Genomic DNA, 14,447 nt, shown 5'->3' with positions numbered 1-14,447 from the left:
TGTTGCGAGCCTTGTCCAGCAGTGGACTGCAGTGGGACGTTGACGATAATATACCTATAATACTCGAAATTTATGGATTAGTAGTAGGTAGGTTACGTCACTGTGGTCCTGTGCTACATCGGCTTGCTTCTCAAACAGAGAACGCTGGTTCGAACCCCGGTACCGGACTTCCACCAATGAGTTATTAATTTATCTTAAGTTCAGTTTCACAGTTGGCTGGACCATATTATAGACGGCGATATGGCTCACCATTTTTTTTATCGTTGGGAAATGCGTTACGCATACCACGCCGCCCGGGGGGGGGGGACGGGGGACGTCCCGCTTTGTGACGGGGATACGGGAACGCAAAAAATTGCACACAACCGCGTCCCCGCCGGCGGATGCCCTTCAGGCCCAGCGCCCATGGGAGATATGGCTCACCATATATCATGTTGGTCTAACAGATAACTCTATAGGGTACTAAGTTAATCTTGCGATGGATGTAGATATATATTTAATATTTACTTTTTTTTTCTTGGTTTAACTACAATCAGTCCTCTAGACTATAAGCAGTTCCGTTGAGTGGATAGATGATTTAATAATATTTACTAATAAATAATTAAGATAAATAATTGACTCAAACAATGTGAAAAAAATGTGGTCCAGACAACCTGACGTCAGAATGTCTGGCCACTTTCTTTACTTACTTATATGTTTTTTCACTGTTTGTTGAGGTACTAGATAATGTAGGTACTTACCAAATAGTATCAAAAAGGTATTGAACTTTGATAGTCTCCAAACATAAGAAAATTCGCCTTGGTCCAGGGGTTCTGACGCTAACACCTCGGACTACTCAAATTTTTGGGTATAGTTTTGTTCTTGCCCATGCACAAAACAGCGAAGAGTTCGCTTTTGTGTTAGGGACGACTTCAAGCAATCAACGCCTTTGTTCCCACTAGTTCGATTCATTAGTTCGATCGTCGGACTAGTGAGAATTTTTTTTCTCATTAGTTCGACCGTCGAACTAGTGAGCATTTCTTTTCTCATTTGTTCGACCGTCGAACCAATTTAAATTTAAAAATAGTTCTACCACATTTCAATGTTTTACTAATTTCGTAATAAAATTAAAAACGCTTGGTTCGTTATAAAATATATATTCGTGTACATCTATAGGATATCTTAGATCTTCTTTCTTATCGTGTGGGTTGTAAGATTGATGACCAATCTTACAGACCCTGGTGTCAGAGTTATAGAGCCGCCAAAGGCCTCTGACGTGGCTCGTAACGACTACCTCCATAGATAGTAACCGGGACCATCGGCTTAACGTGCCTTCCGAAGCACGGAATCGTCTTATTTTTCGGACAATCTGGTGGCCCGCAATGTCCTAACCAAACCGGGAAAGTCTCACAAAGTAGTTTTTAAAAAACTGTTTCCCACCCGGGAATCGAACCCAGGACCTCCGGATCGAGAGACCAATGCTCTAACCACTAGACCACGGAGGCTGTCTTAGATCGAATACATATTTAAAAAAACTTATAAGTTATAAGCTGGCTTCCTAACAAAGTAAATAAACAATACATATAGATTACACAAATCATCGTCATATCACCCGGAAGTTGTCTACTGCACATTTCCTTAAATGCATCTATACCTACATCGCCTAGGTATGTGCATTATACATTATAAACATTTATTTATTTGGAACACCTACATATTTAACTGCAGAAGGAGTGTGGTAATAGATTTTATTTTCATTTTGAGGGTAGATGCTTTTTTAGCCTGTTTAACTATGCGATATGATGTATTGCACTAGTCATGCGCTGCAGTGATAACGTTTTATTTATTGGTGCCTGTTTAGTTTACTTACTGTTTATTTTTTCGGAATGACGTCTAAAGAATTGAAAATTATTAAAAGTGGTCGAGGAAGGTTTCTGCAATTAGAGGGATATCAATATTACTCAATGCGTAAATATAAAAATGGTCAAAGCATATGGCCCACACGATAAGAAAGAAGATCTAAGATATCCTATAGATGTACACGAATATATATTTTATAACGAACCAAGCGTTTTTAATTTTATTACGAAATTAGTAAAACATTGAAATGTGGTAGAACTATTTTTAAATTTAAATTGGTTCGACGGTCGAACAAATGAGAAAAGAAATGCTCACTAGTTCGACGGTCGAACTAGTGAGAAAAAAAATTCTCACTAGTCCGACGATCGAACTAATGAATCGAACTAGTGGGAACAAAGGAATCAACGGACCTCGAGTTAAGGTTCTAACGCTTGGTGTAAGAATTCCAGTTCCGCACCAACTAGGGCCCTCAAATGTTTTAAACTTACGTTTATGCAGTTTTAGTAATATTATAATCAAAAAAGAATTAAACGATTATTTAGATTATAAATTGTGTATTAATTAAATTATACTAAAATTAAAGATAATTAATGTAATTCTGCCAATCAATACACGTAAGAGGTTTATTTATTTTTATCAAATGGATTATAGTATACATGGTGATATTCATTTTTTTTATAGAATAATGATTTTACATTCGAGGCAGCTACACGCTTTGTATTTTTGCCTATCCTTTTATCTTTACACATCATACTACTAACATTGATAGGTAATTAATTAGCAATTCTATATTTTCAGTAACTAAATAGGTACATAGGTACTTAACTACGGATTAAAAACGAATCTTATTTTATCTAGCCTACTTTATCCCACTGCTGGGCAAAGGCCTCTTTTGATTGTTCCACTAAAAAACTTCTTTATTAAAAATTAATCAAGTCGAAAATTGTTCATGTCGTTGTAGGCTGTGGACCAGGCAGCGTGGAGCGATCCATCTACTTCCCCTGCGTGGGCGTTGCTCGCCAGCAGAGCGTGTCCCTGACCACCTATCGGAACTCCGCAATCGGCGCATTTGCTGATCTCCATTGCTCCTCCACACGCATCAATAGAATAAAAATGGCCATTCGGACATTTGTACCACGAGCCAGCCTTTGAACCGATCGCTTTCACAATCAAATCTCGTTCTGCTTTTTGCACAATACCGGACATATTAACTGCTTCCTGTAGTTCCTTCAACGCTATGATAGCTTGGTTTTGGTCAAACACCTTACAGGTAAACACGAGCTTTTTCGCCTCTTCGGCTGCTTGTTTCACGTTAGGGGCATCCGTCGAGCTTATGAATGAACCATTACTGAGTATTTTTGCCAACTGAATAATTGAATTCATGCGCTGCAATTCTGTACCCATATCTCTCTGGAATTGTTGACTGATTTTGTGCACATTGGTAGTTAACACTTTACACAACAGTTGTATGACTTGCAACGTTTCTTGTTTTAGAGCCGTCAGTTTGTCGGTTTTATATTTTCGATAATAACCAACAATCATTTCCAAAATTTCCAGATACTGAGACTGCGTCTCCAGCTTTAATAGCGACGCCATCTTTTGGTTTTTGAGAACTTTATACAGCGCAGCCCATGCGGAACGAATGGCTGGATTTTCTGGAAATTAATAAAATAAAAATTTTGTCAGTATCTAGAGGCATTTTAGTGTTGAATAAAAATAATCTACAGTTGAACTTTACACCCTATCATGTTGGTCTAACAGAAAGACCCGATGAAGCGGGTAGGTAAGTATTAAATATCGTCATGAGCTTATGTTTATGTTATGAAAGTTATGCGACGAATTTTAGTATTGGACCGCGGTTTTTTATCATTCGCGGCGAAACTGTCCGACCCGCCCCACCCCGTCTTCTCCTTAGACTGTATTATTAGCAATTAGAAACTTAAAAAAAAAATCAGCTACCTATTAATTTAAAACTATCAAACTAATTTGAAAATGGCGCCGCCCGCGCCGCCGACCTTAGATATTGTTTGTTAAAGATATGAAAACATCAAATTATAAACCTACTTTGAAAATAGTTTAAACACGACATACACCTACCTGCGAAAATATGTTTGTTTGCATCAGAGAACAACTTGACTTCAGCAATTAATTTTGTTGTTTTCTGTTTAATTTTAGCTTCATTTCCGTAGATTTTTTCCTTTATGGGATTTATCTCAGTTTTGAACTTGTCGTTTATTAAGTCCTTGTAGCGGTATGTGTTGATGATAGGTGTCCGACAGAATGGGCAAGTTCGTATGGATACGGTTTCTCTGTCCCCTGTCATCAGGTTGTCCATATTTTCCAAATCAAGAACATGCGTGCAATCCTGCAGCTGAATAAACCTGCAAAAGAAATGATCTATTAAATATGTATCCGGTTGTGTGGTGCGTGATCTGATCATAGGTACTTACTCTATACCTACTTACTTATTAGATTTACGAGTATAGGCAATGGTAGAAATGTATACGCTACTGGGTTAGGCATTCCTAAGGCATTGCTTCTGCGTCTGACCTGTTTTAATTTAAAATTTTAAACTTATCTTTTCTGACGTAACTTATTGTAGACTTGCCAAAAATGGTAACTGGGCCGCAATTTAAACTATATTCAGCTCGATTCTGAGCAGTCATTCGCATAACTAAGTAGTATTTGCGGATCAGCGTAGACCGAGCAGAAAAATACATACATACATAAACTCACGCCTATTTCCCACCGGGGTAAACAGATAGAATGCTGCTCAAGGTTGCTCAAGTCGGAGCACAACTGCTGAAAACATGGTAATAAAGTGGATCTTTCAGTGTCATCAAAAACTGCTCGCCTAACCCCGCTTCTATTCATCTGCATATATAATATACGGTGGTATTGATATTTCCTGATAAATATAAAAACACATACTTGACATCATCATCGAATTCGTCGCCCAAGAAGTCCCTGGGGAAATCGTCGGGGCGACAGAGGCGACAGATGTCCGGGCAGGGCTCGCCACAGAGCCCACGGCAGGCGTGGCCACACGGCAGCGAGCGCTCGCACGCCGCGTCGCACGGCGACCGGCTGCACGGCTCGCCGCAGCGCCGCGTACACGACCCGTGCCGACACGACCGCATACATTTCTCCTGATTTCGTAATTTTCATGTACTTAAGTACAACAATGTTCCCAAAATATCGAACGTATACATCGTAACCCCCCAAAAGACGCCCCTCTGTGCGTTTTTATCCCGGAAGATTAATCAAGTTACATACTAGGCGATCTTCTAGGATATAAATTGATGTGTAAAGGTGGGTGCTTACAAACAGCGTTGTGTAAAGCAATAACATAGGTTCCTACTTCAATATTAGGTTTAGGTAGCTACTTAAGTAGGTATGTAATATCTTACTACAATATGTTAGAAACATTATTGGTTCAAATGGTTCATTTTTGTTGTGAAATTCTGTTAGGTATGCTCGTAGGTAGAAGAAATTGTGGAACGTGGTCATCAATATAATATAAAATTTTGTTATCTAATTTGTTAATAATAAACAATATAGGTAATGAAACATACTCTAACATCCAAAACTGCTCCAAAAGTATCTTGGATAGTAGCGCTTTTTGGATGCGATTTGGTACATTTTCGAGCAAGTGCTCATGGTCTCGCCCAGGCCTGTCCGCAGAGGCTTACTATTTATTTACTATTTACACTCTCGTCTATTTACTGCGCGCGAGAGTGTACACCAATGGTCTTTGCGTTCTTTTCGAGACCCTTAAAACTGGTTTTGAGACGGGCACAAAACACCGCCATAAAATGAAAGTTCACCAACCTTGCAGGGCGTGCACGGTACGCCGCACACTTTTCCACAGCGAGAATGTGGACACTTGATTTCACACGGCTTGTTGCACGGCGGACACGCTTGACTGCAAGGCTCATTGCACCTGTATGTCAAAATATATCTTACTGTAGGATCTCTCGTGACTTATCAAGACAATACCAGCAGGGCGTCTTTTGTCGCATTTCTCACAGGTTTAAATTGAGTCGGGGGAGGAATAGTGGTATGAAAGCGAAGCCTTTTCTGCTTCAATTTGTCCAGATAGACTTCGTCATGTTGTAAATGTGAAGTAAAATGTCTTTTGGATCAAAATTAAGTATGTTATTAATAAAACGAAGAGTGATGTTACTGGTGTCCGCAGATATTGGGGCGGTGACATGCGCGCGCGCAGGGCGCGTGCAGGCGGCCCTGGCGGCAGCGGGCGCACGTGCCGGCGCACTCGTGCCCGCACGCCAGCAACGCGCCACACGCCTCCACGCAGTACTGCAGCAGCCCCATCTTCCACTCTGTTGGCATATTATAACACTATCCTTAGGCTACAAACACGACGACAGCGACGCAAGAAGGCGCTTTCAAACGCATAGATTTGTTCCGAAGTTTTCTCGATGACACGATAGCTGCCGTCGTTCCGCTGTCAGGTCTCATCCTGTTTACGAATGGGGTTAAAGGCATTAACATTAGGGATCTTCCTCACAGCTCTATTCGATGTCGCAGTGTTCTGAGATATTAGGGTAAGGTAACGTAAAATTTTGCTGTCATGTCATAACTCACTATTTCATTCTCTAACCTATTCATTTATTCACATTTCGTAAAATCTCTGTTTGTTTCTTTATTACGTTATCACGCCTTATGTACTTTAGATAATCATGATAATCAGTTAAACCTATTATTTGGAACAAATAAAATAATATATTAAATAGTATAGGTATAAAAAATAATAATAATAATTCAAAGTTAAAAGTAGCATCTTGTAATCACCAAACGGGTTTCACACATTACGCACACTATCATACCATTGAATGATACCTATCCTAGCATTCTTTTGTCGAACGATCATTGCGATGAACATAACAACTTGTTATTCTTTATGTGAGGTTAGTTTGACTGCTTTAGATAATAAAACTTAAGTTACTGCTGTCTCTAAGACAAACGAACTGAGGAGACTGGTACCTAAAATGTAATACTTTAATGATATAAATAAATAAATAATGTTTCTCAAGCATTTTGTCAGTTCATAGTTTGAAAAACTACGTGACTACATGGTAGGTACCTATGTACTTTTGATGGCGAGTAAGTATAAACTTTAATTTGGAACCAGTTCTCTGTTCTGTTCAGTTAATGAAAGTGGTACCAACCATCCGAATTGTTCATTGAAGAGTAGACATGGCATGGAATCATCACTTCATGACCACAGGGTGACTGAAATTTCTTAGGTATGATTTCAGGGCATTTGTCTGTGGCACATAGTTCGGCGCATGGTTGGGTGCACGTGTGATTGCACGGCAGCTTCCTTTCACACTTCTTCCTACAAGTGCTCCGTGTCGCCGGAGTCATACACAGAAGTGAGACCATGTGGTTGCAATCTGGTATGGTTTTAATGACCTGAAAAAACAACGACATTATTATTAGGTAGGCACTGTTAGAACAGAATCGATTGGCCAAATCTCGATTGCTACATCACTACGCTAATAATGAACATCACATGTCACTCCTACCTACCGCGCATTGCAGCTTTGGTATAACATTATCCAAATATATTGAAATATAATCACTAATTGTATTGAAATACTTAGACGGTCTGTTTAATAGTAAGTACCTACTTACTTCATTCCGCAGGGTTTTCATTAGATACCGACTTACCAGGCCCTTATTCAGGTCCTCGTGCGTCTTAAGTATCTTACCAGGTTTATGGACTCTTGTGCTAAAATGCGTATATAATCTAAATTCACCAGCGGCTGTTACGTGGGTTTGGACCAATAAACGCAGCGAATACTAGCTGCATAGAAAAACGTCGTATGGGTATTGATCGCAGCCCACGATATAATCCGCGCCGCGCGCGATAGGTAACCCGTGTAGCAGCCACTGATTTTGTCTACCAATCACCGCTTGTAGCGATAACTAACATAGCATCCACATATTGCACGCGAATCGATAAATGAACTACTAATCGGTTTATTTATATCGTGTTGCCTGAAGCAAGGTACCTATGGATGGACCAGTCAACCAGTATCTAATAAAAAAGTAGGTATAATAACTGATATCTTCTAGAAAGATGCCTAGTCGACTTCGATAAAAAGCTTGGTACCTTTTGTTTACAGTCTCCGCACTGTTCATGGCATTTCTTCTTACAGGGGTGGTTGCAAGGAAGTGTTCGGGCACAATTCTTGCGACATGGCGTCTCATCTACGTCTTCATTACATTGAACGCGTTTCGAGTGCTGGCATGTCGACCGCTTTTTTACCACCTGGCGAATTCATAGATCAGAATGGATTCAACAGTGCAATACCATATGTACTTATTATAATTTTACCTACTTATTAATTAAGAGCGGAGCGTAGTGAAAAAGCGCGGCTTATTTGCGTCGTACCTATTTAAAACCGAAGCCTTAGCATAGAATAAGGAATAGTGCCTTAGTTAGGACCTTTGTACGTACCTAATATTGGTTTACAATACATTTGCTCGTAAAGTAGCTCATCCAAATGCTTACTAAGTATTTTCTTTCCTTAATTCCTGAATGTAAGAATCCCATGGTGGGATTAAAAAGAAAAACTGTAATAAAAAGCACAACAGCAAATTACTACACTAGTGTGGTAATGATACGTACATTACAGCACGGGTGTTTAAATAGGGTGCTTTATTTACCTAAAAGCGGTGCAATAAGAGCTACTTTACGAGCAAGTATGTTGGAAAATGATTTTATTATCTATCTACTTATACATAAGTACATACATAAACTCACGCCTATTTCCCACCGGAGTGAGCAGAGATTATGGAATTCAAATTGATTCAATCCACCATATCTCTCTACTTATTGGCTGCTTGGCGCTTGGCGCCAGTCTTTTAGCACTACTATTGAAGTAATTTCCAGGCTACGTTCCCGAAAACAAATAAAGATGGCGCTGCATAATGTTTGCTGTAAACTCATTACAATCTCGGCTCCATTACGAAAAAATAAAAGCATCCTCGACTGTAATGACCAACATAGCTCACTTGTATCGTAAAGTACTGTGGCACGCTAGGTGGTGAGGATATGGTATCCCGACGTGCCGGCAGAGTAGGGGAATGATCGGTGATAACGATGACAGTAAAGGAATATACATAGTTCACAATATACACACTTCACAAAAGACTCAAGAATTAGAGGACACGGTCCTAAACAGTATAATATATACTTGTGTTGTTTTTTATGAAGGTAGGGGATGCAGTAAGTCAGTGTAAAATGAAAGGAAATGCGGAATGGAATGAGAATTTCGTAATTTAAAATGATGACGGTCAGAACGAAAGGCCAGTATGTGCAGAGTTTGTACTCTGCTACAGTACCATTGCTGCTACAGGACACCCCACTGTGTCGACAATTAGATCTGCTATGGCGTGGCTGGACTTAGTTAGCTACCTATGGGTACTTACCTCAACGGTGCAATCGGCACAAGTCTCATGACATTTTTTGGGGCATTGATGATCACCTCGATCTAACTCCAAATCTGCAGTGCAACCACGCTTTGCGTTCGCGCAGGGTTTTTCGCAGATATACTGAAAATAAAAAGGTTTTATCTTAACAGGGGTATATTGTTTAGACAATAGGTTACAGTTTACGGCTGATTGAGATTGCGGCTACTGCCCAGGAGCTGCTTTGACGGACCCAATAGTAGTAACAGCTCTCTCGGCTACTGTTCCTTATGGTGCTGGATGACGTCATGTGCAAAGTAACGCGTAGGTGTCGGTGAGAACTTGGAGGACATCGACTTCGCGGTTGATCTTTATCTTCTGTCAAAATCTCTCCTATCAATCTCGATAAAATGGTGTTAAAGTTAATCCCTACCCAAATTTATCCCTTTAACCTTCCAAGGCAGAGATTTCCAGACACAATAGTTAAACAATGGGATTTGGATTTTAAAAGAACATTCGGTCTTACGACTATATAATATTAATTTATTTATTTACCTTTATTTATCATTAAAAATAAGGAAACGGTTTATTAAATCATATATTTGGAGCATTGCACTCTATGGAAGTGAAACGTGGACACACACAGACACACAACACACACACACACACACACACAGACACAGAGAGACAGAGAGAGGTTGGAAGCGTTTGAGATGTGGTGTTGGCGAAGGATGGAGGGTATAAGCTGGACTGAAATGGTGTCAAATGAAAAAGTGCTGGAAAGAGTTGAAGAAAAGAGAACCATATTGAAGACTATAGAGAACCGGAGAGGAAATATGATTGGCCACCTGATACGACACGATTCATTTATAACAAACATTATAGAAGGAAAAATTGAAGGGAAGAGAGGAAGGGGTAGACCTAAGATAACATTTATGAAACAAATAAAAGAGAAGGTGCAGGTCGTGTCGTATCGGGAGGTGAAGGTTTTGGCGGGAAGAAGAGAGGAATGGCGATTACTCCACCGACAAGAGCGCAGCTCTTAAATAGAGAGAGAGAGAGAGACATTTATTTATTTATTACCCTTTATTTACCTAAATTTATGCACAATAAAAATCTTTATCTTTTATCTTTAAAAAATGAAATATTCCTTACTCTGTCATGGTCAGGGTCGTCGTCCACGTGACAGTTGAGACGGCACTCGTGGCCGCATTTCTGCACGCGGTAGATACATCGCACTGGACATTTCACCGATTCTATTTTCATGTAACAAAATTTCTTTGCCTGCAAACATTTAACAATGACATAACGTCGACTTATATTGAAAACCACGTAGGCCTTTTTGAAAAAATCACATTGTGATGTGATTCTCTTCAATAAAACTTGGATTTCGTTCAATTAATTATATATTGAGACCCAATCTGTTGAAAGACCTGACCCAACCTGGATTGAAAGTAGCGTGTCTTTTGCATGGTTTTAATAACAAAAAGGGCATCTGAAAGAGATTTATCAAAAAAACGTTTAAGTATACGGTTTTCACTATAAGTACCTAAGGCGATAAGATAAGGACTTATCTTAGAAACATATTAGGTAAGTAGAAAACTCTAGCCATAGAGGTGTCCAATCAGCACGCGATAACAAACACTTCAGGACTTATTTTTTTTTGTACCGGATGAGAGCCCTTCTTCATTAATCCAGCCAGTCAGTCCGTTTGCAGTAAATCTACGTTAAAAAAAGTTTAAAAGTAATTTAAAGTAAATATACCTCGTGGCCACATTTAGGGAGAGTGACGTCGACTGTGGTAAGGCATTTGACGGATGGGTGCGTAGGATCCTTGAAGCAGTGCAGTTCCATCTGGTGGCCACACGGCAAATCCTTTTTGATGAAAATTTTACACGGTTCACATGCCACTGAGCAAATCAGTGGGCATACATGACCAAGCTCACAAAGCACCCTGCAACAATAATTAATAACATAACATCATGTATATAACATAGGCTCACAACTACGTATATCCCATCTGGGCCATAGAGCACAGCTTACAAGTTATCAATGGAAAATCTCTTGATATTCATCCCAAGATGAATGCGAGGTGAAAAGTTCTGAAATGATAGAATTAATGCTAATGGACGGTAACACAGATCAGAAACAAGAAGTTAGTCCACATTCGCTTTTGGCGTATGAAGCTGCTGAACCGCTACATCAATTTGCCCGCCTTTCCATAATAACATGCTCGTTTTGTGCATATTTCGTTTCCACTGGCTATGTTTCCGCGCCATCTCTAATAATAAGACATCTGTGGTCGCTAACAAACATATATAAAGAAATTCCTCGCCTCAGCGTCCCCATCACCCTTGGAAATAGTTCATCATTCAGAAAGTGCCTATGGACTAGAATAAGACAGTACAATACCTTTCACAATTCTGGTAGCATTTTACGTTGGCGTGTCCGCGGTCGTACCCGTGACAGATCAACGGACAACGGTGCCCGCACGGCAGGTTGGATCCGCATTTCTGAAGACACCCTCCTTCTGGCACCTTATCGAAATCCTTTGGCGACGAAATCTAGAGGCAGTAAATTACTATAGCTCTTGTATAATAAATAAACGGACTATACAGACGATGATGATGATGTTCCCGATGGGGACATCGTCAAAATCACTTTGTGAGACTATCCGTTGTTTGGTAAGGACTTTTCAGGTTTGAATCACTTGATTGTCCGAAAAAGTAAGATGATTCCGTGCTTCGGAGGGCACGTTAAGCCGTTGGTCCCGGCTATTAGCCGTAAAAACACCTCTGCCAACCCGCATTGGAGCAGCGTGGTGGAGTATGCTCCATACCCCCTCCGGTTGACTGAGGGGAGGCCTGTACCCAGCAATGGGACGTATATAGGCTGGTTATGTTTTTATACAGACGATAGGTACCAGGGTTACCTATAGCGATTGTCCATTTATGCAATACCTGTTGCTAGGCACTAGTGTTGCTCTTCAGGTTTCCCTTCGTTAAAAATACATTAACGACCACGATACTTTTTTTCTTAAATTTAATTTCCTCTGCCCTCTCTTAGTTTTACGTTTATTTCTTTCCCGATCTGCTGGAAGTGATTTGTACTAGAAATAAACTGAACCGTTAGTCTATCTTTCGAGGCCTCCAAACACAGGCTATGTCGCTTAAATGGAGACCCCAATCCACCAGTAGTTAGAAAATAAACATTTTTCATTACATTTTCATATCTTGTGTTAGTATACCTAATTGTTTTCATATTCTGTTCTGGGACAATAAACTGTTATATAAATAAATAAGTACTTACTTAATTTAAGTATAGGTACCTACGTTACAGATTGATGGCATAACATTACACCTACTTATTTTCCTATAGGTGCATTTTGATGCCGAAAGTACATAATACTTACGCAGATTCTTTCAGCATTTTCAGTTTTGTATGTAAAGAAAGTACCAACATCTTGTATTTAGCACTATAATAATACACATAAGCGTCAATAGACTATTCTGTAAAGTAAAATAACATTTAGTACTTACTTAAGTAATAAATTCACACAAAAGTTCACAAATTAAGGGGTTCGCCTTTTTCGGCCCAAATATAAAAGTGCCGGCTAACAAAAAAAAATACGTCAAATACAGGGTGTTAGTGACATCGTAACGAAAACTTTGAGGGGTGGTTCAGGCCATGATTCTGAGTTGATATCAAGTAGAAATTTCCGTCGCAAAAGTATGGATTGGAAAATAATTAAAAAGAAAAGAAAAATTTTCATGAATTTTTTGACACGAAATTCCACTTGATATCAACTCAGAATCATGGTCTGAACCAGCCCCCTCAGTATTCGTTACGGTGTCACTAACACCCATACCTACTTATATGGCTACCGTATGTACTTGTACGGGGTGTAACTGTCATCGTAACGAATACTGAGAGGGATGATTCATCTGATTATTCTGAGTTAATATCAAGTGGAATTTTCCATCGCAAAAGTATAGAATTGAAAATAATTTAAAAAAACTTAAAAAAATCATGAATTTTGCGACGGAAAATTCCACTTGATTTTAACTCAGAATCATGGTCTGAATCAGCCCCCTCAGTATTCGTTACGATGTCACTAACACCCAGTATATCGAACACACGCTTTTCAACATTTTTCACTACGACACCAAACTTCAACATATTCTTCGCTCCCCACTCGGATACGAGTGGGGCGGGGCTATTGTAGCGGCGCCTACCGATCGGATCCGAGCGCTAGGGATGGCAATTGGGGATCGCAATTCCGGACCAATTTTCAAACCCGGTATTTTCGTTATTTCCCCCAAAACAATACCGGTATACCGGGATTTGAAAAATGTGTTTTTTATTGAAATAATAATAATAACAATATACATTTATCCATATTTACAAGCATGCATATATACTTACTTAATAAAAAATCACCTTAAAAAGTTTTGTCTTCCAGCTATGATTTTTATTTATATTGTAAACAGTGAATGTGTTAAAATCTCTATTTATTATATATTTTGTTAATGTATCCGTTGGCAAAAAAGTTATACAATAGGCGTGTTACAAAAGACAGTTAGAATATTTATTACTGTGGCACCAAAGGTCTATGACCATTATTATTGGATTACAATCATGTACGGCGATACCCCTTAATTTTATTTTTTTTCTTTACAAGTAGGTATTTGTTATTTTACTTTACAGTTTACTCTACAATTACACTAAGTTTGACGCTTATGTGTATTCTTATAGAGCTAATACAAGATTTTGATATTTTTTTTGATGTTATGTAAATCCTCTCTCAGTTTTACATTCTTTTAATTTTTATTTTATTTTATGCTTTAGCATATACACTACTATATGGCACTAAGTTCGATGCCATATATAATAGCTAGGTATTATCGTTTTTTTTTATAGAAAATAAGAAAAAGAACACATTAAAATCATCGTTTCATGTCATGTTTATTACATGTATAGGGACTCCCTTAATATTAAACTTTTTAAGATTTTTATTATTTATCTTTCTAGTTTAAAGTAAACTTTATTTTCGTTCCAAATACTGTATTATTATACGTGTTGTAGTTTTTCTAGAGCGAGGCCAAAAAGACGTCGATAAAGGTACACGGGTTATGGTTACACGTGTGGGCCCCCTTCATTATTCGCTT

The 14,447-nt window shown here is 39.0% G+C and overlaps 1 protein-coding gene across 3 annotated transcripts in view; it reads right to left on the bottom strand.

Moving 5' to 3' along the window:
- Positions 1-2,413: 2,413 nt before the first annotated feature.
- The window catches only part of LOC126371920 (NFX1-type zinc finger-containing protein 1-like), a 36,807-nt gene continuing 24,773 nt past the window's right edge, over positions 2,414-14,447 (bottom strand). For all 3 annotated transcript variants that reach the window (XM_050017366.1, XM_050017367.1, XM_050017368.1), the window contains 11 exons: positions 11,692-11,843; positions 11,044-11,233; positions 10,435-10,563; positions 9,301-9,423; positions 7,979-8,137; positions 7,029-7,275; positions 6,023-6,179; positions 5,668-5,779; positions 4,768-4,985; positions 3,934-4,217; positions 2,414-3,491 (listed from right to left, as the gene is read on the bottom strand). In XM_050017366.1, the coding sequence (XP_049873323.1) occupies positions 2,764-3,491; positions 3,934-4,217; positions 4,768-4,985; positions 5,668-5,779; positions 6,023-6,179; positions 7,029-7,275; positions 7,979-8,137; positions 9,301-9,423; positions 10,435-10,563; positions 11,044-11,233; positions 11,692-11,843 (2,499 nt within the window). In that variant the 3' untranslated portion in view covers positions 2,414-2,763. The remainder of the gene's footprint in view (positions 3,492-3,933; positions 4,218-4,767; positions 4,986-5,667; positions 5,780-6,022; positions 6,180-7,028; positions 7,276-7,978; positions 8,138-9,300; positions 9,424-10,434; positions 10,564-11,043; positions 11,234-11,691; positions 11,844-14,447) is intronic.

The sequence above is a fragment of the Pectinophora gossypiella genome, chromosome 13 (assembly GCF_024362695.1).
Source record: "Pectinophora gossypiella chromosome 13, ilPecGoss1.1, whole genome shotgun sequence".
Taxonomy (NCBI): domain Eukaryota; kingdom Metazoa; phylum Arthropoda; class Insecta; order Lepidoptera; family Gelechiidae; genus Pectinophora; species Pectinophora gossypiella.
This window is presented reverse-complemented; position numbering and strand designations above follow the sequence as displayed.